This window comes from Bos javanicus, chromosome 18, assembly GCF_032452875.1.
Source record: "Bos javanicus breed banteng chromosome 18, ARS-OSU_banteng_1.0, whole genome shotgun sequence".
Taxonomy (NCBI): domain Eukaryota; kingdom Metazoa; phylum Chordata; class Mammalia; order Artiodactyla; family Bovidae; genus Bos; species Bos javanicus.
This window is the reverse complement of record NC_083885.1, coordinates 52,556,045-52,580,130: the sequence shown is the minus strand read 5'-3', so window position 1 is coordinate 52,580,130 and position 24,086 is coordinate 52,556,045. Positions and strand designations below refer to the sequence as shown.

Sequence of the window (24,086 nt, the reverse complement as noted above, 5' to 3'; positions counted from 1 at the left end):
CTCCAGAAATAACGGCACAGTGACACAACGATGCCATGTTTACAACACACCTGGAAGTCCCAGCATCATCCACACCTGTCATCGTCAGCCTGAGACTCACGTTGAGTCAGCTGGATATGGCATCCAGGTGTGCGCATGTGCATACACACACACACACACACACACACACACACTTCCTCCCAACCTCCTCATGTAAGAGACCCAGCAAAGCCAAGGATATGGTACAAAAATAGTTTATTACAAAAGAAATCCAACCAAAACGCCTAATAATTTACATGGATATCAGTGCCTGGAGTCAGCCCATCTCTCCCTCCTCACTGAAGTGGGCAGAGTGCAGAAGGGAGAGCTGTTCCTTGGTTCCACTAGCTCTGGGAGAGGAGAAGGAAATGAACGTTTGGGGGCAGTTCCAGACGAAAGAAAGACTGGGAGACCAGGATGCCTGAGAAAAATGGGAGTAAGAGTCCTGGGTTGGGGGCGGGGCTGAGATGGAGGAATATCTGTGCTGAGAAGAAGGGGGTTGGGGGTAAATATATGTGCCTCTGTGCAAATCCTGATCCAGAAGATTGGAGGGGGGGGGGCAGAGTGAGATCTTCACAGTTTCCAGGAGGGCTAACCCCACAGGGTAGCGAGGTCCCTCCTCATGAGTCCAAGATCTGCCCCCCCATTCCTCTCAGCTACCTCCTGGAGCTGGGGAGGGGGGCACCGGCCGGCCAGGGGCTCGGAGGACCCCGGCATAGGGCAGGAAGGTCGGTGGAGATGAGGGTGGAAGGAAGAAACTGGGGGGAGCCATGGGGAATCCAGAAGGGTCCTTGGGGGGAGACTGGGAGGGCGAGGAGGGTGGTGACGCTGACAGAAGACCTGCAGGAAGAGAAGAGAGGGGCGGGGGTGAGGGTGGCCAGAGGCCAGAGCTAGGGAGGAGGCTGGGGTCCCGAGCCCTGGGTTCCGGGAGGCTGGCCTTGGGGTCTGGCTTCTCACCATTGGAGCTGAGGCGGCTGCTGCTCTCAGGAGACGTGGTGGTGCTCCGGTCCGGGGAGGGCTCCGGCTGGGATGCCGGAGCAGGCCGTGTGGCCTTGCCTCTCAGGATGTCGATGACCTGTGGGACGCCGCATGATCACCTCCGGGCCAGCCCTGCCCACACAGACCTGCCTCTCTCCATTTCTCCCGGTTCCCGAGTCTCCTAACTCAGGGAGCCTCGCCTCTCTCTCAGGACGTGCAAGAGGGCACGTGACTTCCTTTCTTCGGGCCTCAGTCTCTCCTCTGCCTAGAACTCACACCCACGCGTCAGGCTGCACCGGCTTGCCTCCACGCCCTGGCACTTATGCGCACACGCACACTGCCGCATCCCTTGCACACACGTGCCACTCATCTGTCATGATGCACACACGTGCCACTCATCCCTGCAGATCGGCGCTCGAGCACAGAATCAACCTCATTCAGCCCCCACCCCTCCAACTCCCGCAACTCCTGCAATCCCCCGCGGCAACCAGCGCGTACTCACCCGGCGGCTGCGCGCCACCATGAGCGGTGTGTCGTTGTGGCAGTTCTTGAGGCCGCTGTCTGCGCCGCTGCGGACCAACGTGCGCACGAGCGGGAGGAGCCCGCGGCCGGACGCCGAGTGCAGCGCCGAGCTGCCCGAATACATCTGCGCGTTCACGTTGGCGCCGTGCTGCGGGCGGAGAGGCGCGGGTCAGGACCACCGCCTGGGTGGAAGGGGGCGGGACCCAGGGGGCGGGGCCAGCGTGAGGGGCGAGGTCACAAGCTGGGACCGGGCCAGACCCGGGACGGTCAGAGAAGGGTGGAAACTGGAAACAGGGGCGGGACCAAGCGGGTCGCGGGGCGGCACCGAATCCGTTGGCGATGGACTCGGCAGCCACGGCCAAGGCAAAGGGGGCGGGGTCAGAGAAGAGAAGGGTACAGAGATCTGGGCTTGATCGTGGACGGAGTCAGGGCGGAAGGACAGCGCGGGGACTGGGCCAAAGCCGGAAGACAAGGGTCAGCAAGACTCTAGCTGGGAGGGGCCTGGAACGTTTTGGGGGTTTAGAGGAAGGAATGCGAGATGGCCCGGGACTGGTTCGTAGTCTGGAGGAATCAAGTCCTAGGGTTGACGGAAGGAGGCCTAGGAGGAAGGGTCGGGGCTGGAAGCGTAGCAAGCACAAGTGCAAGAACTGGAAGGAGGAGGGGTCGGTTGCAGGGATGGAGCGACAGGCGGTCAGGGCCAGAGGAGAGGGTGGGAGAGAGGCCACGTAAAGGGGCCCGTACCCACCTGCAGCAGCAGCTGGACCATGCTCAGGCTGTTGTTTTCCACGGCGTGGATGAGCGGGGAGCGGCCGCTCTTAATGTCCTGCGGCAAGGAAGGAAGGTTTTGAGCGTCCCCTTGCTCTGTCCAAGCAGCTGGAGGCCCGCATCCCAACCAGCGCTGGGTCCAGCATCTGTTTCCTTAGGTACTTCGAGACCCGCTCCGTTGGCCCCGCCCCTCCCTGCTCCTCCAGGCGCCCTCATCCCACCCCACCCCCCAGCCCAAGCGCGCTCACCACCGAGTCAATGTCAGCGCCGTGCTCCAACAAGAGCAGCACCGCTTCTTGGCACTCGGTGTTCACGGCCACGTGCAGGGCGGTGAGCCCTGAAAGAGCGGGAAACTCAGTTAAACGTAGGCCTGGGGTTTTGCAGCCTCAGAAGGACTCCAGGTCCTACCAGACAGCCCCACCCAGCGCCCGGGTAGGTGCTCACCATCGTAATTGCGGGCCTCCAGGTCCATGGTGCCCCCAGGCGCGCTGTCCAGCAGGGCCCGCAGGCAGGCGGGGCTGCGGTGCTCACACGCCAGGTGGGCTGCCGTCTGGCCGTGGCGGTCCAGTGCCATGGGGCTGGCACCAGCCATCACCAGGAGCCGGACCACAGACGGCAAGGTGGTGATCACAGCCAGGTGTAGCGGTGTCTGGGGAACAGAGACTGTGAGGGACTCCTGTTTCCTGCCCTGCGACCCAGTCCTGCCTCCCTCAGAGTTTCCGGGTCCTGACCCTCAGCAGTAGTCTGAACCAGAAATCTGAGCACCTCCTCCCTCAGATTCAAGCGTCAGGGCCTCCAGCTCTTCTTCCCCTAGGACTCAGGTCCCCAGCCTCACCTGCCGGAGGTTGTTGTAGATATCCAGTTCCCGGCCTCCATGCTGGAAGAGGTTGACCAGGCGATGCACAGCTGGCAGGTTGCCCTGCACCACGGCAATGTGGAGTGGCCTGGGGGTGGAGAATCACAGGCATGAGGGTGGTCACCTCTCACCCCTGTATGCTTAGCAGTGCTAACTCCAAAATGCACAGGATGCTTTAGAAGTAACAGGGGTATCCAACCACTGCTCCCCATTCCCTCCATCCTGGTTCAGGCACCATCATCTTCCTCTTGGAGTGTCCCCTCTTTACTGGCCTCTCTACTAGCACAGAGCCCTGCTGTCTGCTCCCCACATAGCAGCTAGAGAGACCCTTTTAGAACCTAAGTCAGATCATGCTCCTTTTCTGCACAGAATTCTCAAAGTCCTCACCATGGCCCACAGGCCCGGGGTAATCTTGTCTCTCCCTCTTCGATTCCTTTTGATGTCATCTCTGTTCACTCTCCTCAGTTCACTCTGGCCACTAGCCTCCTTGCTCTTCCTCAAACATACCAAGCATGCTTGCCTCCTAGGCCTTTGCACTGGCTGTTCCCTCTGCCAGGAACAGTATCTCCCCCGCCCCCATATCTTTGAGGCTAACTCCCCTCGCTGGGGCCTCTGCTAAAATGGTAGGGCAGCGGCTCCCCCCCACCCCCAGGCTTTATTTTCCTCCACATCATTACCTGACATCTTACACTGTTTCCTGTCTGAATCTCCCTCAATAGAATGTCAACTCCACCAGGTAAAGCGTTTTTCCAGTGCCTATGACAGTGGTTGGTGCTGAGAAAGTGCTCCACAAACACCCTGAATAGATGAGGCCCTCTCAAGGATCCCTGACCATCCTTGAAGCTGGGGACCATGTGCTCACCCCGTTCTGGGCCACAGTTTTCTCATCTGTGGAATGGGTTGGGGATGAACTGGATGGTCTCCATCCGTGGTGACTGGAGATCACGTTCAGCCTCCAACCCAAGAGTAGGTACATGGGGCAAGTTTTGCCCAGAAGGGAGATGACGGCACAGGTGGGACAAACAGGGATGAGGGTCGTTGCTTGGGAGGCCGGACTGTGCAACCCTGATCCCCCCATTAGGACTGAAGGACTCCATTTCCTCAGCTTCTGGGAAGGCTGTCAAATCTCGGCTCTCTCTGGGAATTACCCTCCGCTGAAAAGGGCTGCTTGCCCAGGTCATGGGGGTGGGTAGACGCCACCCAATGGCATCCGCTGACTGGTCCGTGTGGGCATAGAAGGCCCAGCCTTCTGGCCCCAACTCTCTGAAAGGCCACTCCAGCTGCCATATTCCCTGTGGGATCCCTGAGGCCCGGTTGAAACTACAGAGCAGCGAATTCTCCCTCTGCCCAGTCCGGCTTTCTCCATCCCCACGGGCACTGAGCTGGAGAACCCTTTCCAATAAACCTCCTGCCAGCTTCTCAGGGCCCCCGAAGCTGGAAGAGCCATTCAGAGCTGAGGACAATCTGGGATGGCTGTAGCGGGGTGGGGGGACGCTGGCGCTGAGTCCATAAGGCTGGCTGAAGTTACACAGGCCCCACAACCTCTATTTAAGGGCCACTTACTGGGGGCAACTTCCTTCTCACCCGCCGCTGCTTGCTGCCAAACCTGGGCCAGGCTAAGAGAGGTGAACGGCGATCCTCCCCACGGCGGAATAGACTTCTAGAATCCACCTCCTAGGTGCTGGAGGCAGGGAAGTTCTGCTGCACCGGAGGGCTTTGCGGGGGCTGAGCCAGGGTTGCAAATCTCTCTTGCCCTGAAGCGTGGGCAAAGTCACGTGGCCCTTTACAGCCTCGGGTTTCTCCTCGGTAAAGTATCTCCCGCAATAGCTCCCAGCTCCCAGGAAGAGATTCTGCAGGTGAAACACTGAACCCGGATCCTGAACCGGGAGAGCCACATTTGAAAAAGAAATCTCGGGGAAGGGGTCGGACCTGGGCCAGGGCCCCCGGGGAAAGGCTCCGTCCCCTCCGCGCACCTCTCAGGACGCCCCGCCTGGGTCCCCTTCGGGGAGGGCGGGGTTAAGCGAGGGCAGAGGGAGAAATGATTTCAGAGAAACCGTCCAGGCCTGAGTTCCCATAAACGCGCGGGCCGCAGGGGGTGGGGCGGGGCTGGAGGAAGTGGGGACGGGAGGGGCGGCCCAGCCCTCGGACTTCCAGTAACAGGTCTGCTGGGCGGGGCTCCGCTTCCTGCTCCCGGGGGAGGGAAGCCTGGCCCTTCGGGGATCTACCCTGTCCACCCCGGCACCCCAACTTCCATCCTCGAATGAGGCGGAGAGGGGAGCCCGACCCAAAGAGCTCTCTCTAGTTACCTTGGGGGTAAGAAAGGACCCCAATTGCTCCAGCCAGGGGACCCCGCTAGAACTCCATGCCTCAGGGTTCAGACTCCAGCTGCCTCTCTGTCCCCCACATCCTGGCATGCATCCTCCTGCGACCCTGGCATAGGATGCCCTAACTCTTGGCGGGTACGGACTGTCCCCATCGCTCCGAGTTTTAGGCTCCCCCGGCTGCCCTGCCGCCCGGCGCCTTACCCGTTCAGCGGTCAAGGCATGTAGTACCCCAACTTCTGCCCTCCGGGACTCAGAACGCGTCCCCCCTCCCCCCCCCCCCCGCCACCTCGTGGAAACTCAGACTTCCAGCTCCCCACTGCCAGACCTTTGGGAGGGGGTGGGTGGGTGATTGCAAATACCCTGAGATCTTACTGCCCTGAATACCTCGAAGTCCAGCCTCCCAACCGTAGCTTTGGCCCTTTGGGGATCCAGACCTAGCGTGTCCCCCAACCCCCGCCCCCGCCCGGCCCGCTGCCCATTCCGGTAAAGCCTCGGCCCCAGCGGAAGGGGTTAAGGTTAGAGGGAGAGCCAGGAGGGGGAGGCTGCGAGTGAGTGACGGGTGCTGACGTGGGGAAGGCAGAGCAGCTGGGCTGCGGTCAAGTTCTGCGGGAAGGGATTTCCCCCACCAGGCAGCTGAGGCAGAAGTGTTTGCTTTAGGGGAGAGTGGGGAGGGAGGCTGGGGCGTGGGGCTGGAGACTGGTGTGCCAGGGCTTCTGCACCCGGCTTTCACAGGGTGCAAACAAACCACCCCTGGGGACAGAGACAAATTGAATCTATTTCACAGATGACCCCACAGGTACCCAGAGGCGGCGGGAACTAGTTTTACCGAGGCCTTTTTGTATAAATATATATATCTTTATATATACATATATATAAAGATAACATTTATAACTCAGACACTTTGTCCTGCTTGGGTTCACAAGGATAGTCCACAACCACCCTGAGAGCTCTGTTCCAACAAAATCCACTCCCATGTACTGAGCACCGACTGTGTGCCCGGCCCTGTTCTATGCACTGCAAGTCCTGTACTTCACTGCATTGAATCCGCATTGTGATCGTGAGGCCTGATTTCCAGATAGGGAAACTGAGGCTTGGGGATGTGAAGTCACCCAGGGGCCAGTGGTGGAGACCCCCCACTTTCCTTGCATCTCCCCCTGTGGTTTCCAGAGTCCCCAAGCCCATTCCTGGATAATTGCTTTATTGAAATAATTTCTTTTCTGCCTCATAGAGACCTTCATCTTGTGGTTCTTGTTTGTACAGGGGGAAACTGAGGCAGAGAGGTGTGAGAAAGTGACCAGCTGAGATTCCATCCGAGGTTGGTAGAATTACCATAAGCATGGTGGTCAAGTGTTTTTTTGAGTTCTAGGCCTGGGCTAAATGCTCCCATGCAGGATTTCTCGGTGGCTTCATGCATCTCAGAAGCCTGTCCTTCAAACAGTAGATGATAAAACCATGAGATTTGTGAAATCAACTTAAAGAATTGTCAAATTAATTTAGTGGGCTATGACCAGGAAACAGCGACATGACTAGAATAGAAAACCCCAAAGTAGCTCCCATGTTGTAAGCATGAGTGCTGTTTGTTCTGTGCAATTTTTATTTCAAGTTTATATATGTGTGTGTGCTTAGCAAAAGGTAATAATGATAATAATAACATTAATTAATACAGATTGAGCACTTTCAATCTACAAGGCTCTGTGCAAGGAGCTTAACATGTCTAATTCGTATAATAAGTCAATCTGTAAAATGTCTTTCTCATTTTTGGCTTTTGGTAAAAACTTTAAAGCCCACTGCTTGAAAAACAGTCCTGGGAGGTAAGGGTTCTCAGGGTGCCCATTTTTCAGAAGAGGAAACTGAGGCTCAGAGAGGGAAAGGGGCTTCCTCAAAGTCGCATAGACGGGGAGACAGGATTCTAATTCAGTGCAGGTAACTTGAAAGCTCGTGCTGAGTGCCCCTGTGTTGCAGTGGGTGGGTGAGGTGGGTGGAGGGTTGGCCTCCCCACCCTTCTACTCCCCTCCGTGAACGGGGGACTGTCACTCACGTATCTCCATCCTCATCAGCTCGCGTGGCCATGGCGAAGTCAGCTGACAGGGGGTGTTCCATGGAGCACACCATGGGGTACAGCGGTGTGGGCAAGTTCAGCAGAGGAAAGGGGGGGCCCATGGTCGGGGTGGGGTACAGGGACAGTAAAGGTCCTGGGGAGAGAAAGGACATGCATGAGGCCAAGCCCACAGGTCAGCAGCCTGCCCCCGGCTTCAGGGTCACCTGCCCTTTTCCCTTGGTCCCTTTTGGATCTCCTCCTGAGCCCTCAAGGCCCAAGACAAACTCCTCTACCACGGCCCTCCTCTGCGCTCCTGCAGCTCCCCTTGCCAGCCCTGGGCATTGTCACTTATCTTTACTTCTGTCTGACCCCTCATCTTCTACTAGGCAAAGATTCTGCACTATCGCCCAGCGTGGGGACCTCAGGGCCAGTTTGCTGAGTGAATTTGTGGCTGAGGAAGGTAAGGATGGATGAAGCACCAGGTGTAGGGGGTGGGATGAATGTGTACAGAGTTTGGGGAGAGGGAGTAGTGCCACAATCCGGCATAAATCAAACTGCTGGAAGGTACTGAGGTAGCTGGCAAGTCAGCACTCAGATGGGGAAAACTGAGGCTCAGGTTTTCATGGGGGGATGGGAAAGGGGAGAAGGCAGTGACAGGCCTCCTGATGGAGGGCTTGAAGCTGTACCCTGAGGGGATGAAAGGTGCAGAAACCAGGCAAAGTTCTGGAGGCCCAAGGCCTGGGGTCTCTGCAGCTCTGGGGGTCACTCGGGGATTGTGACGTGGGCACAGCTGTGGGAGAGGCTGCCCCCTCCTGGGTATCAGGGACGGAGACAGGATGGGAAGGATAGTGCCTGTTTTTCTCTGTCATCTCCTGGTCCTTGGGGGCTCCATTCCTGAAACCCTGTTTCCTGGTCCTTGTATGTTCAATCCCAGGCCTTGGTGCCCTCAGGCCTTCTGCCCAGAGACCCCCAAATCCTCCCTGGCCCTAAATCCTTGAGGCCCAGAACTCCCCAGTCCTGCCCCCCAGTTCTTAGAATCCTCAGTCCCCAAATCCCCCCTAAGGCCTCCTGACCTCATGACACCAGTGAGACCCTGATCACTTGCAAGCACACAGAAGTGGGTGCTTAGAACCCCAGGTCTCTGGCCTGCTGATTCTTAGGACCCCTGGTTTTGGGATCGGATTCCTTGGGTTTTTGTGATCCCAGATATTGGGGTGCTCAGTACTCCCATTCGGTTCCCATCTTCTCCCGACATCTGGGTTCCCGAGGTTTTGATAAATGGGGATCCTTAATATGTCTCCTTAGAACCCCAGCCTCTGTTCCCCTCACTCCCTTTGACCCCACATAAAGTTCAAGGATTCCAAAACCCCCAGCTTCTTGGGTCCAGCTGCTGATTCCTTATAACCCTATATATCTGGGTTCTTAAGAGTTTATAATTCTGTGTTCCTGGGACTTGACTCCCTGAGATCCGATATCTGGACTGCTGGGCACTGTCTCCTGGCTCCCTGTAGGTGGGTCTCAGATCTCAGGACTTCAGACACCCAGCTTCCTAGAGCTCTGGTATCTGTGTCCCAAGGTGCTGGCTCCCTGAAGCTCCCATATCTGCACCCCTGGGACCTCAGGCTCTGCCCGCATCTCCCCAGGAACCCGCTCTCTGTGTCCTTGGGACCTTGGCTTCTGTCCCTCGGCTCCCAGAGGCCCCCCCCCCCCACCCCCCGTGTTAAGGTCGGAGCTCCACTGCCTGACTCAGGTGGTCACCCTCTGCACTGCCTGCCCCCCACCCGGCCATGACCTGCGGAAGCCACTCACCCTGGTAGTAAATTGCCTCTGGTCGCGCCAGGCCGTGAGGGGGCGCGGGCACAGCCGGTGTGTCGGAGCCACCGCGGAGGGGATCTGGGGGGACGACGGGGCCCGCAGCGACGCGCGGGGCGGCGGGCTCCGGGGAGGGCGCGCGCAGAGGGCGCTTGCGGAGCGGCAGCGCGGCGCCCGGGGGTCCGGTGGCCTTGGGCCGGGTGCGCAGGTCCACGGGCCCCTCGTCCATGGTCCCCGCGGGGCATCGGGGCATGGGGCCGCCGGGGACGGCGGCCGAGCGGGCGGCCGGAGCGCGGCTGGGCTCGGCGGCACGGGAGGGTGGTTGCGCCGAGCGCCGGGACTTCCCCTGCCGCCGGCTGAACTGAAGGGACTTTTGTCGGCCCGGGCGGTGCCGGCCGCCCGCCTCCCCGCCCCCGGCCCCCCCGGGGCCACCCGTCCGCCCCAGGGGTTTCCTGGACCCGCCGCCGCTCCCGCCGTCCCGCGGTGCCGCCCGCCGATCGCCCCGCCCGCGCCGCGCCCCGCGCCCGCCCCCTCCCGGCCCCGCGGCGCCCGGGGCGGCTGGGCCTCGGCGGGGGGCGGGGGCGGGCAGGGGGTGGGAAGGAGGCGGGGTCGCGGGGTTGCGGGGTCCCCACCCCTGCGGCTGCGGGCCTCAGCGGCGTCTCCGTGTGTGTGTGTGTGTGTGTGTGTGTGTGTGTGTGTGTCTTTCTGGCTGTAGGTCTCTATCTCTGTATCTCAGTCTGGAACTGTCCCTGACTCGAGGGTCTGGATGGATGTCTCTCTATCTCTGTGTCTCTCTCTGTTCTCACTGCCTCTGTCTCCATCGTCTCTGGGCATCCCTTTCTGTCTCTCGAGCGCTGTCTGATTCTCAGCCTCTTCCTCTCCCCCGACCCCACCTCCCCAGGGAGGCAGTTCCCTGAGGCCCTTGGGGTCGCCAGGACGTGGGTTCGATTCCAGACTCCCACTTCCTCGCTGGTTGACCTTGACCAGGCACTTCCCTTCTCTGAGTCGTTTCCTCCTTTGTGGGAGCGAGAAGACGCACCCAGGGCAGGGACTACCCTCGGCGGGCGCCCGGGCACGATCCCTCTGCCTGCCCTGCCCCCATCTCTGCCTCCTCCATGTGCCTGCTCAGTTTGGGGTGTGAACTTCGCTGGGGGCGTGGGGGGGGGTGTTCTGTGGGGAGTGCACAGAGAAACCGTGAACGTGTCTCTCCTCTCGGGGTCCCATGACCCAGCCTAAGCCTCCGGGCACAGGGTGGGTGCCCCCGAAATCTTCGATACACAGAGAAACAGATGTGGCGAAAGGGGTCCAGAGGTCGTGAGAGGCCAGGTAAGAGGGAGACGGGGAGACAGCTAGAGCCGTAGGGTCACAAGATCAGTCACAGCGGCCAAAGCCCGGGTCCAGAAGACGGGGGGCCGGCGGGCTTCCCTTCTGCCCCCGCGTCCCCCTCCCATCCCGGGCGGGGTTGGTGGGTGGGGAACAGGCCCGGCTGGTTGGGGGCATGACTCAGAGGCAGGCTGGAGCTGGGGGCGGCGGGGCCAGGGAGAGGGAAGGACGGAGGCGGGCCTCTCCCCTGACCCCGCCTCTGCCGCCCTTCTCTCCGCCCCGGGGAGGGACCCCAGCCGCTCGGGGCTTTCCCGGATTTCCCTGGAGGCGGGGCTATCGCTGGGGTTGAGTCCCGGTCACTGACTTACGGGAGGTGGAGCGGAAGACTTGGGGACCTAAAGGGGCGAGGGAATGGGTGCTGCACCCCAGGTCTGTCCAGGCGGCACGCAGGGTCTTCCTGGTTTTGTGTGTCTCCCCCGGTCTCTGCATCTCCTTCCCTGGTCTCCGTCCCTCAGCCTCCAGTCCCGCCTTGTCGTCTTGTCTCTCCATCTCTGTCTGCATCTCAGTCTCCCCATCCTGGGACCCTGAAAATGCGTGTAAGGCCCCCGGTTCTCAGGAAGGGACTTTGCCCAAGACTGGGACTCCACCCCAGTGATGTCAGGAGCAGCTGTGGGCAGACAGAAGCCTAAGTCTCTTCCCTGCTTCTCTCCTTTCTGCCTCTCTGGGTCTCCCCCTCGGCGCCCTGTAAAGGTAGAGCGTCTGGGGGCAAGATCTGGGTTCAAGTCCCACTTCCACCCTTTGTTGACAGTGGACCTTAGGTCATTTCTCTTGAGCCTCAGTTTGTTCTTCTGGAAAATGAGGCTGAAATCAACCCTTACCCCCAGAGTTGTGGAGGCTACAGGGGAAGAGGTGAGGGAATTAGGTTGGGAAGTCTGGCATTCCCACCCACTCAGCCCTCACCTCTGGTGACTCTCCAACACAGGGGAGGGATGGGGTGTAGAGCACTGACCCGCTGTACAGAGAGCAGCTGAGCCTGGGAGAAGCGAGGCTTGTCAAGGTGATGACCCCAGGAGGTAGGGTTGGAAGGACGCCCAAGGTCCGCCCATGCCCCGGCTCCCTTGCTGCAGCTGGAGCAATGACTCTGGGCCCAGACAGGACTGGGGAGGGGGTGTCTGCTTTCGGCCCAGAGGGGGCTTAGAGGGGCCGAAAGAGAGGATGCTGCTGGTTCTGAATCTGAGGGTGGAGGAAGGATGAAAGAGTCTGAGGGAGGAGGATATGAAGGAGGAAGACAGGTCCAAGAGGGAAGTAGGTGGTCTGAGGGGGGAGGTGAGGGTCTGAGGGGGGAGGTGAGGGTCTGAGGCGGGAGGTGAGGGTCTGAGGCGGGAGGTGAGGGTCTTCGGGAGAGAGAATAACTAAGTGAGGCCAGTGGCTCTGAGAGAGGAGGAGAAAGTGGAGGGTGGGGGAAGAAGGGTTTGAGGGAAGATGAGATCTGAAGAGGCTGTGAGCGTGGAGGCAAATTCTGCGGGAGAGGATCTGAGGGTCTCAGGGTGGCGGCCATGGTCTGAGGGAGGGGGATCAGTTGGAGGAGGCCTCCTTGGGGCAGAGGGAGGCATGCTTGGGGAACCAGCAGGGACTGAGGGGAGGGAAGAGAAGGGAGGCCTGGAGTCAGCCCCGCCCCGCAGCTGTCTCTAATTTCCCAGAATCTTCTGCTGCTCAGGAAAGTCCCAGCTCCCACAGCCGCCTCCCTCTTGTGTCGGGAATGGAGGATGCGGAACCAGGACGGCTCCCCCCTCCTTTCCCCCCTTGCTCCCTGAACCCTTGTCGGGGAGGACTAGGGTCTCCCCTCTCTGGGCCATGAGCTCTGGAGGGCGCCCCCCACCCGCAGGGGCGGCCCCTGGATGAGTCCCAGAAACTTCCCAGAGGAGGCCGGGAAGTTCTGCTTGGTGTCTAACCACTTTCCCCACGCAGGCCAACCTTTGTACCTGGTCACACTGCCTCCTACTGCTTCTCCTCTTGTCCTTCTTCAAACCTCCCTGGGGAAGGAAGGGCCACGATTATACCTGCTCACGGTCCCAAGAGGGAAGTGAAGTCCCACAGCTAGAAGGCTGTGATTCTGGGCCAGCTTTCTTGCCCTTGGGGGCCTCCATTTCTCCTAAAAGGAGAAGATTGGGCTGGTCAGACCCTAAGTTCCTATTGGCTTAATTCCTGGCCTTTGTCCTCTTTGCTTCTGACTGAGGAGTCCTGTCTCCAGCTTTCATGAGCTTTGTGACTTGCAGCAGTTACTGAACGTTATGGAGTCTCAGTTTCTTCATTTATAAGACAGACTAAATCAAGAAAACATGCTTCCATTCTGTAGGTCCTGAACTATAGAAAGTGCTTGATACAATGTAGCTGCTATTATTATTTTTCCCATTATAACCATTCTTCCTGTTATAACCTGGCATAGGAATAACACCAATTCTTATTAATCCATTAACCCAAATTTTCAACAGCTGGACCAATTTCATCGATTCAACATGCTGGGTTTGAGCCCTAGTTCTGATGCGTGTTAGCTGTGTGACCTTGGATAGGTGGCTTTCCCTCTATGGGCTTTCCTTGTGACTTTATGGTTGGGAATGATGACAGCTTCTGCCTCCCAGGATTTCTGAGCAGATTGACACCAGGTGTGCGAGTGAATGGCTGACTGAATGAATGAATGGTATCCATGCTTCACGTTGTCTGCCTTCACCGCTAGGCCAGGCCTTTGATTATTTGTAATTTTGTAATTAATTAATTAATTTGACTGCACCGGGTCTTAGTGTGTGGTTCGCGGGACCTTTGATCGTCATTGTGTCATGCGGGCTCTTTTGTTTATAGCTGCAGCATGTGATGTCTCAGTTGTGGCGTGTGGGATCTCCATCCCTGGCCAGGGATCAAACCCTGGGTCCCTGGCATTGGGAGTTCCGAGTCTTGGAGTCTTAGCCATTGGACCACCAGGGAAGCCCCCAGGCCAGGCCAGGCCTTTCTTGTCATGCTTTCTACCCAGAGATGAGACTAAATAGGCCCATTTGCTCTGCCCGAGCTCCTACTTAGGAACAGGCTAACTTCATTCTCTTAACACCCAGTAAGGAAAATTCAGTGAAAATCTCCATTTCAAAGGGAAGGAAAGGGACACAGAGTAGTGAAGTCACTGTCTAGGGGGAACATGAAGAGAGATGGGTTGGGGAAGCACGATTTAAACCAGGTCTCTGTGGCCCCAGCATCTTGATTGCTGCACCACGGACCTGGAAGGGATGCTCATTAGTCCCAGAGACCGTCGGCCTTCCCTCTCGGCTCTCATCCTAGCCACTTCCTGGGAAGGAATCATTTAGATGGGGAAACTAGGGCACAGGAGAGGCAAGGTCACGCGCCTGAGTCTGCGCTCTTGCTCGGGTGCTCTTCGGCAGGCCAGGGAGGGTGGAGCAGACGGAGAGAAGATTGCCTTGCAGCAGGGCTGAGTTAGATTTAAGAGAGGCTTGGGAAGAGCAAGTGAATTTTGCAGACAAGAGGGAAACAGAGATGCTGAGCTGGGATGGGAAGGGACTTGCCCAAGGTCACATAGCCTCCCAGTCACACAGTTTTGAGCTGCAAGTCCCTCCTGGGTCAGCAGACAGCTCCTGGGCTCCACCCCACCCCCAGGGGTGAATGCAGGCCAGCTTCCTGGAGGCCGGCCTGCACCTCCTGCTTCCTCCCCACCCTGGGGCCTTGGCAGCTGCTGGAATCCTTGGCACCAGGCAGCATAGCCCATTTGGGGCTTGGGCCAAGACTTAATCTTCCCCTTTCTCCCTCCTGCTGGGTCTGCACGCATGCCGACGCTGAGTCAGAAGATTGCAACATTCTCCCCAGGCGAGTTTGAAGACTGGACAGCCTCCCCCCACCCCCCAATTCACTGGGTTGATCAGACACGGGAGATGCAGTGGGAGGGGTTTGTGGATATCAGCATCTGCCCTGGGGGATGGGGGGTGGGAGTGGGGTTCTGGGAAGGTCAGGTGTAAGGCAGAAACATCCCAGTGAGGTGATGGTGGACTAACAGGAGGTGTGCTGCAGGACCTCAGTGTCCTCATCTGTAAACGAGGCTCATGCTTTAATTGAGGGTCTTCAACCCCCAGCTCTGCCACTTAGCAGCTGTGTGACCCTGGGCAAGTGACTCACCCTCTCTGAACCTCAGTTTCCTCATCTATAACATGGGGTGAAACCAGTGCACGTCTCACAGGATTGTAGCGAGGGTCAAAGGCGTTAACACATGTTGGCGCAGGCTGGTGTGGAGTAAGTTCTCAGTAAATGGAAGCTGTTACTTTCAAATGATTGCTATTATTAATATAGGGTATGGGAGGGCTGCCACAGAGGCACGCTGCTTGGATGCCTTTTGAAGAAAGGACTTGTGGCCCAGCTGCCAGGCGTGTAGATGGCTGACAGTCAGCTCCTTCAGGGTCTGCCTCAGCTTGCCAGCTGGGGATTCTGGCCATTGACAGAACCAGGTGGGGTCAGAGGGTCTGGCCATTTTCTATCCACTGTGGGATTCCTCATGGGCAGTCTGCTTCCAGAGCTGCCCCTGGGGCTATCCTGGCCCGATGGTCCCCCTACCCAATCCTGCTTCCCCCACATCCCCTTTCCCACATGCTGCTCTCCATAAATCTTTTGCCCTCCTAACTCTAGGCCACCTGATGCGAAGAACTGACTCATTTGAAAAGACCCTGATGCTGGGAGAGATTGAAGGCAGGAGGAGAAGGGGATGACAGAGGATGAGATGGTTGGATGGCATCACTGACTCTGTGAACGTGGGTTTGAGCAAACTCCGGGAGATGGTGAAGGACAGGGAAGCCCTGTGTGCTGCAGTCCATGGGGTCGCAAAGAGTTGGACACAACTTAGCGACTGAACAACAACAACTCTAAGTATCTGCTTTCTGGGGGACCCTGTCGCGACAATGGGTTTTGGAGTTAAGATGACCTGAGTGTATCAGCTCTGCCTGAGTGGCTTTGGAGTAGCATGTGATCTCTCTGGGTGTCAGTATCCCCCTCTGAGTCATCATGGTGGTAATAATATGATGGCTGAGTGGATCCAGTGAATTTTCCTAGGGCCTTTGGCACAGTTGCCGACGTCATCCTCACCTGTAAGGAGTGAGACGAATTGAATCTGGGTCTACCTTCTACTCTGCCAGTTTCCAACCCTGTGGCCGCTGCCAAATGCTTTGCCCTCTGAGCCTGGTCTAGTCGTCCTTCGGGTCCTGCCCTCCTCCATCAGACTAGCTTGCTGAGTGGTGTTGCTTGAACCAGCCATCTCACTGGGAACACTTAATGAGACTGAATCTTGTCCCCAGTATTGAAGTGTGTGGGTGCTAAGTCGCCTCAATCATTTCCGACTCTGTGGATTGTAGCCTGCTAGGCTCCTTGTCCATGGGATTGCCCAGGCACGAATACGGGAGTGGATTGTCATGCCCTCCTCCAGTATTGAAGTACAAGCTATAAATTCCCCAGGAGGAAACGGGGTGTCTGCCTCCCCATCAGTCTACACCTTTCCCCAGATGAGGCGACCCTCCCCACAGTGAACTGGGAGCCACCCCGCCTTCTCGAGCCCACCTCCCCAGGGCAGAGCACAGAGGCCGCCTCAGACGAAGGGACAGCACCTTCCCTGAAAAGCTGGCCTTTTCCCTGGAAGTCGGTGCCTCCCCAGCCCGAGGCCACAACCTCCCCAGCAGCCACCGGGGCTTAGAAACACAGATGCGAAAGTTCCCCAGGCTCTTGGGAAAGCAGGTCAGGCCAGACCCTCCCTTCCTCATTTGAGTGGGGGGCCACGCTGGACTCACCTTCCCTGGCTCCATCCGCCCATCCCAGTCGGGGCCACCCCTGCCCCACCGCACTTTCCCACGAGAGTGAGGACCCGGCGGGCGTGTCTCTGCTACCCCGCCCGGAGGAATCAGGTCGCTGGCTGCACCGCAGCCTCCCAGCTGCGCAGCCCTGGGCAGGCTCAGTTTCCACATCAGAAAGCCTGGGGGTGGCGCCAGGCGTCCTCGAAAGGTTGCGCCCCTCGACCCCTGGCTCTGGGCTGGCTGGTGAGAAGTGGGGCGCCCGGGACCTCTTACTGCCAGGCTCCGCGGGAGGTGGGGGTGGGGTTGGTTTGCGGCCGTACCCACCTCTGAACTTGTCCCTTCGGGCCTCCTGTGGTCACACGGTCCAAGAACCCTCGCTCACTGCTGGGAAAGTCAAATGGTATCTTGTGTTTCAGATCCCAGATTCTCTTCTTGTGGTTTCCCGCAGCCGTCTCCTGCCGCCCCCCTGCCCCTCCCCCCACCGGGCTCAGAAATCTTGCCCCCTTGGAGAACCGAGTCATAGGAGAAACGGAGAGACTGTGGAATCATGGGATGAAAAAGAATATAAATCTTCAAATTATGAAATATTAATATAATGTAGAGAATTGCATGACGGATGATGCTCCGTTTCGCCAACTCGTTTCAAAGGGACAGTTAGGTTCAGAAATGGTTCTGCTAGTTCCTCCAAGGCTTCTTCCCAATCGCAACTCTCTCTTTTCTCAAGGGAACGCATTCTTTGGTGATGTTATTATTTTACGTTTACTACCTATGAATACACACCTGACCACTACAGTTTTTAACTGATGAATTTATACTTTTGTTTATTTATCCTGAAGGACTGACACTGTCTTCATTCACATGAGGCATGTGACATAGGACATTCCATATCTATGAAAAGCCACCATAAATAGTTATTTAGCGAGGCCTAGAATGTGAGGTCAATTTAAAAATGACAACTGTATTTCTTTTTCATTTCTTTTTTTGTTATTTAATTTATTTATTTATTTATTTATTTTTGGTGATACTAGTGGTAAAGACTTTCATGCATTGGAAAAGGAAATGGCAACCCACTCCAGTGTTCTTGCCTGGAGAATCCCAGGGACGGGGGAGCCTGGTGGGCTGCCGTCTCTGGGGTTGCACAGAGTCGGACACGAATGAAGCGACTTAGCAGCAGCAGCAGCAGTGGTTAAGAATCCACTTGCCAAGACAGGAGATGCAAGAGATGTGGGTTCCATCCCTGGGTCCAGAACATCCCCTGGAGTAGGAAGTGGCAACCAGATCCAGAATTCTTGCCATGGACAGAGAAGACTGGTGGGCTATATAGTCCATGGGGTTGCAAAGAGTCCAACAACCTGAATACACACAATAGTTGATTTACAATGCTGTGTTAACTTCAGGTGTACAGGCAAAGTGATTCAGTTATACATATATATATATGTACACATAGATATATATGTATTCATTCTTTTACAGATTCTTTTCCCTTGTAGATCTTTATAAAATGTTGAGTATAGCTTCCTGTGCTATACAGTAGGTCCTTGTTGGTTATTTTTATATATTATAGTGTGTATATGTTAATTTCAAACTCTTCATTTATTTCCCCCACCCAGTTTTGAATTTTTTTTTTTTTTTTGGCTACAGCACTAGGCATGTGGGATCTTAGTTCCCTGCTCAGGGTTCAAACCCATGCCCCCTGCCATGGATGAGCAGAGTCTTAACCACTGGGCTGTCAGGCAAGTCCTTTGAATTTTTAATAAAGAGAATCTTCAAGTGCAGTCTCTTGGATCTGGCTTCTTGCACTCAATCTTATGTCTGTGTCTGTGTGTACGCTCAGTTGTGTCCGACTCTTTGTGACCCCATGGATTGTAGCCCACCAGACTCCTCTGTCCCTGGAATTTCCCAGGAAAGAATTCTGGAGTGAGTTGCCATTTCCTTCTCCAGGGGATCTTCCCCACCAAGGGATCAAACCCGTGTCTCCTGCATCTCCTGCATTAGCAGGTGGATTCTTTTTTTTTTAACCTCATGGACTATACAGTCCATGGAATTCTCCAGGCCGGAATACTGGAGTGGGTAGCCTTTCCCTTCTCCAGGGAAGGATCTTCCCCCCCAGGGTTGGATCTTCCCAACCCAGGGAATGAACCCAGGTCTCCTGCATTGCAGGCAGATTCTTTACCAACTGAGCCACAAGAGAAGCCCAGCAGGCAGATTCTTTACCACTGAGCCACCTAGGAAGCTCTCTATGAGGTATGTCTGTGAGGTTCATGCATAGTGTTACATCTGTTGAATTTCTTTCATTTCCATGACTGTGGATCACTCTCTTGCATGGAAATTTACAAAACCATTTGCCTGTTGATGGGCATGTGAGTGGTCTCCAGGTTCTGCCTTCTTTTGACAATGCTGTGTACATCTCCTAGAGCCCATGAGCATACACATTTATCCCCATAACCCAAGAATGGAATTGTTGGGACACAGGGTGTGCAGATGTCCAGATGTGGGAGATACTGCCAGACAGTTGCTCCAGTTTTCACTCCCATCTCAGTGTCTGCTGTGGGGTCTCCTCCCCCCACAACTTTGTCAGCACTGAAGCTGGTCAGACTTTGAAAATATGAGTCATCCTGGTGTGTGTACATGTGTGAATCTCATGGTGGTTCTAATTTGCAATTTCTCACTCCACAATGAGATTGAGTCCACCGTTCACTTGAATGGAAGGACAACAGACTCTTTAGGACAAAAAGCTCTAGAAACTTAGATAAACCATAATGGAAAAGAATATGAAAAACAAAATATATATGTATAAATGAGTCATTCTGCTGTACAGCAGAAATGAACACACATCAGAAATCAACTAGACTGCATTAAACAACACCACCACCAACTGTGGACCTTAGAATCTTAGGAGCAAAGAATTCTTGAGTCCCAGACATGACTGAGTGACTGAACTGACTGACTGAGAATTTTAGGAGCAAGGCATTCCAGAATCCCGTGCCTCCGTTTCCTCCTTTGTCAGTTCAGTTCAGTTGCTCAGTCGTGTCTGGCTCTTTGCGACCCCATGGATTGCAGCACTTCAGGCTTCCCTGTCCATCACCAACTCCTGGAGCTTGCTCAAACTCATGTACATTGAGTCGGTGATGCCATCCAACCATCTCATCCTCTGTCGTCCCCTTCTCCTCCTCCCTTCAATCTTTCCCAGCATCAGGGTCTTTTCCAAGGAGTCAGTTCTTTGCACCAGGTGGCCAAAGTATTGGAGTTTCAGCTTCAGCATCAGTCCTTCCAATGGATATTCAGGACTGATTTCCTTTAGGATTGACTGGTTTGATCTCCTTGCAGTCCAAGGGACTCTCAAGAGTCTTTTCCAACACCACAATTCAAAAGCATCAATTCTTCTGTGCTCAGCTTTCTTTATAGTCCAACTCTCACATCCACACATGACTACTGGAAAAACCATAGCTTTGACTAGACCGACCTTTGTTGGCAAAGTAATGTCTCTGCTTTTTAATATGCTGTCTATGTTGATCATAGCTTTTCTTCCAAGGAGCAAGCGTCTTTTAATTTCATAGCTGGACTCACCATCTGCAGTGATTTTGGAGCCCCCCAAAATAAAGTCTGTCACTGTTTCCACTGTTTCCCCATCTATTTGCCATGAAGTGATGGAACCGGATGCTGTAATCTTTGTTTTTTGAATGTTGAATTTGGTAATGGGGATTACTCAAGTCTCTAACTCATAAGGTTGGAGGCAGGATTAAAGGAGTTACATGTGGACACCTAGAATTGATCCTGGTACCTTAGCCCTCAATAACTGTGGTTTCCCCTAGGGCAGGAATTTCATCTTGTTGTTGTTGAGTCACTCAGTTGTGTCCAACTCCCTGCGACCCCATGGACTGGAGCACATCATGCTTCCTTGTCCCTCACCATCTCCGGAAATTTGCTCAAACGCATGTCCATTGAGTCGGTGATGTCATCCAACCATCTCATCCTCTGTCGTCCCCTTCTCCTCCTGCCTTCAATCTTTCCCAGCATCAGGGTTTTTTTTCTATTGAGTCAGCTCTTTGCATCATTTCATCTATTTTGTTCTTTTCTGTGTTCTTGGCACTCACACAGGACAGAGGCTCAATAAATGTGTACTGAGTGAACGAATCTGAGCCTCCAAGGATCAAAGATATTTGCCACTGTGGAACTTTAGAAGCCAAGACGAACAGAATTTAAGAAATGATCAGATCGGAGAGTCTGAGGAACTAAAGAATGAGAAAAAAATGCATCTTTGGCAATGCATCTTTAAAGCATCATTGTGTTAATGCTTTAAAAATAACAACACTCCATTAGCAGAGACCTCCTAGCTCTTGGAAGGGTCTTGGGTGGGACCTAAGAGGCAAGAACTCTGCCTTCTCACTCTACCTGTGAAATGGAGCAGGACCTCATGGTCCTCCCCTTCCCACCCCGTGTCCTCTGCCTGCCTTCTGTCTGTGGAAAACTTTAGTCAAAGAATAAGTTTAATCAGAGATACAAGAAATGAAGAAACAAAGGAAAACAGTCAAAGGAGACCAAATAATAATGTAGTCATTAAGCAGAGTCAAGGACCTTTACTTCTTTCTCAAGGGCTATAGCTAAATATTCTGAGACATATCCTGTGAGCTGTCTTATAGATACCAAAACACCAGGGTGTAAAAGTTGACTACGTGAAGACCAGACTGTATCCAGGACATGAGCCGCCACGATTCTGAGAACTGGCCTCAAAGCAGTGAGAACAAAGGACCCTGGAACTGAAGATTAACTGTCCCTAGAACAATCAAGGGAGAAGGCAATGGCACCCCACTCCAGTACTTTTGCCTGGAAAATCCCATGGACGGAGGAGCCTGGTGTGCTGCAGTCCATGGGGTCGCTAGGAGTCGGACACGACTGAGCGACTTCACTTTCACTTTTCACTTTCATGCATTGGAGAAGGAAATGGCAACCCATTCCTGTGTACTTGCCTGGAGAATCCCAGGGACAGGGGAGCCTGTGGGCTGTTGTCTATGGAGTCGCACAGAGTCGGACAAGACTGACGTGACTTAGCAGCAGCAGCAGAACAATCAAGATGATGCTGGTCAGACCACTGATGACCAATTTGAAGATGACTGTTAGAGCTGACACTACTGTTTCTGCAGGTAGCCCCCTTCCTGGCCACTTCTGTCTATAAAAACTCTTGCCCCACTGGTTGCCAGGAGTGGGGGCTCATCAGCCTTTGGACAGATGTCTGCCCCCACCCCCACCCCCACCAGCTGCCGGCATGTGAAATAAAGCAAACTCTCCTTTCCACCAGTCTGGCCTGTTTGTTGGCTTTTGAGCGGTGAGCAGCCAGGTCCACCTTTCGGTAACATGTGCACCCGCTTCTCCATGTGACTCCGACAGTCACCTCATTCCCATCACTTCCCCTGACCTCTCCCAGCTTCTTCCCATCTCAGTCTCCCTGCACACGTGGATGGATCTTAAGCTGCTCCTGCCTGGGGCGTGAGAGGGAGAAAGTCCAGGCTCCTGCCAGGGTGACCTTGAACCAGGTACCACCTCACTCCTGTCTTATCTCCCACTGTTCTGCGCCCCCCCCACACTCCCGCTTTTAGCACAGCCTCTGCCCCCACCCTTCTGCCCGCACACACCCCTTTCACTTCAGCCTCAAAAATAGGCTCTTCCACTGAGATCCAAGCCAGGGTGCTCAGTAGGTGTTCAGTCAGCATATTAGGGCTCAGCTCTGGCTGAGCCTGTCCTCCAGGAAGCCCTCCCTGATTTCTCTCCTTAGGCTGGGTCGTGCCCCTTCGGGATTCCCCAGCCTGAGTCCCCAGCTCTTCTGGGATATCGCTGATATAGCTCAGTCTCCCCTACGTGTGAGCCGGTGAGAGCAGGCCAGGGGCTGTACATACCCAAACTCTGCCCCGAACAGCTGAGACCGAAGGGAACTGATCCGGCAGTTCCATCTGACTACTGAAAAAGGCTCTCTTACAATGCTCTGAACTGTGCATCCCTGACGCCATCCCTCTGGGACTCACGGATGCTTCTCCTCACTTTTCTAGGTCACCAAGGAGTGCCCGGTGGTTCAAAGGGACTCAGGAAGGGCCTGACAGGGCTCGGTTTAGGACCTGTCCTTCTGAGACACAGGAGCCATTGTCAGCAGCTCAGCTGTCTGACCCTAGTTTCACCCTAAAGCCTCATAAAGCCCCTCTGCTTTGTTTGTAAACATCTCTTGTGGGTACTGGTGTACCTAGGTACCCATGATGAGACCCAAGACCTCAGCACCCACCTCCTCCCCAGATCTTTCCTCCTTCACTGGAGGCACAGAGATGTTAGGGGCTTTGCCTAAGGTCACACAGTCAGGGAAGGGCAAGGGGAGATAAGATTTTTTTTTAAAACAAACATTTATTTTTCAATTAAAAAAAAATTCACTTATTTGGTCATGCTGGGTCTTAGTTGCCGCACATGGGATCTTTGATCTTCGTTGCAAACTCCAGATCTTTACCTGTGGCATGCGAACTCTTAGCTGTGGCCTGTGGGATTTAGTTCCCTGACCAGAGATCGAACCCAGGTCCCCCTGCATTGGGAGCATGGAGTCTTAGGCACCCAACCACCAAGGACGTCCTGAGATAGGATATTTAAGACCAACTTTACTGGGGCTTCCCCTGGTGGCTCAATGGTAAAGAATTGACTGCAATGCAGGAGACACGGGTTCAATCCCTGGGTCAGGAAGATCCCCTGGAGGAGGAAATGGCAACCCACTCCAGTATTCCTGCCTGGGAAATCCCACGGACAGAGGAGCCTGGCGGGCTACAGTCCATGGGGTTGCAAGAGTTGGGCACGACTTAGTGACTAAACCACCACCACCACTTGAGATTAAATTATATTTAAAACCCCTCCAAACCCAATTTTATTGAGATATAGTTTATAATACAATACGATACAATAGAAGGTGCTCATTTTAAGTGTGTACAAGGTATGACTTTTGGTAAAAGTTTATAGTCATATCATCGAATCACACTCAAGATACCATCAGTTCCATCACCCCTAAACCACCCCTGTGCCCCCTTTGCAGCTAGCCCCTCCCCTCATCCCCCAACCTGGGCACCCACTGGCTTGTTTTTTATTCCTATAGTTTTGCTATTCCAGCATGTCATATACATGGGCTCCTACATTAGGTACTCTTTTAGTAAAACTCATGAAAATATTTGCATACAGTAAAATTTACTCTTTTCTCTGTGCTGCTCTATAAGCTCTGTGCCACGCATGCAGTAGTCACCCAGAATCAAAATGCAGATGGTTTCCATTACCCCCAAAATCCCCTCCTGCTGGCCCTCGGTGGCCACACCCTTCCCCCACTCCGCCCCCACAACCCACAGCTCTTTCTGTCACTACCCAGTGGCCTTTTTCAGACTGTCTTCTAAATGGAATAATAGAGCCTTCCGAGTCTTGCTTCCTTCACTCAGCTGAATGCATCCGCCATTCATTCAGGTTGTCGAATCCGAAGAGTGTTGCATTTTTCTTGCCACGTGGGGAGGAACCACAGTTTTGCTTTTCCATCTCCCAGCTGAAGAAACATCTGGGCTGTTTTCCAGCTGCTGGTGATTCAGAAGAGAGCTGCTAGGGACATGCACATACAGGTTGTG

At 55.0% G+C, this 24,086-nt stretch overlaps 1 protein-coding gene and 1 long non-coding RNA gene across 8 annotated transcripts in view; one reads left to right on the top strand and one right to left on the bottom strand.

The window, feature by feature from the left end:
• Nucleotides 1-217: 217 nt before the first annotated feature.
• BCL3 (BCL3 transcription coactivator) lies at nucleotides 218-9,661 on the bottom strand. The gene is made up of 9 exons (XM_061388592.1): nucleotides 9,311-9,661; nucleotides 7,502-7,655; nucleotides 3,119-3,227; nucleotides 2,728-2,932; nucleotides 2,532-2,620; nucleotides 2,264-2,341; nucleotides 1,499-1,666; nucleotides 976-1,093; nucleotides 218-858 (listed from the first exon to the last, which is right to left on the bottom strand). Exons 1-9 carry the CDS (start codon nucleotides 9,564-9,566, stop codon nucleotides 671-673), a joined length of 1,365 nt encoding a protein of 454 aa, XP_061244576.1. The 5' UTR covers nucleotides 9,567-9,661; the 3' UTR covers nucleotides 218-670.
• The window catches only part of LOC133230743 (uncharacterized), a 36,383-nt gene continuing 15,523 nt past the window's right edge, over nucleotides 3,227-24,086 (top strand). For 3 of the 7 annotated variants that reach the window (XR_009730961.1, XR_009730960.1, XR_009730959.1), the window contains exons 1-2: nucleotides 3,227-6,778; nucleotides 7,888-7,961. This is a non-coding gene — a long non-coding RNA (uncharacterized LOC133230743). Of the gene's footprint in view, nucleotides 6,779-7,887; nucleotides 10,640-15,310; nucleotides 24,081-24,086 lie in introns of those variants that run through there. The other 4 variants (XR_009730957.1, XR_009730955.1, XR_009730956.1 and 1 more) reach the window with 4 other exon arrangements.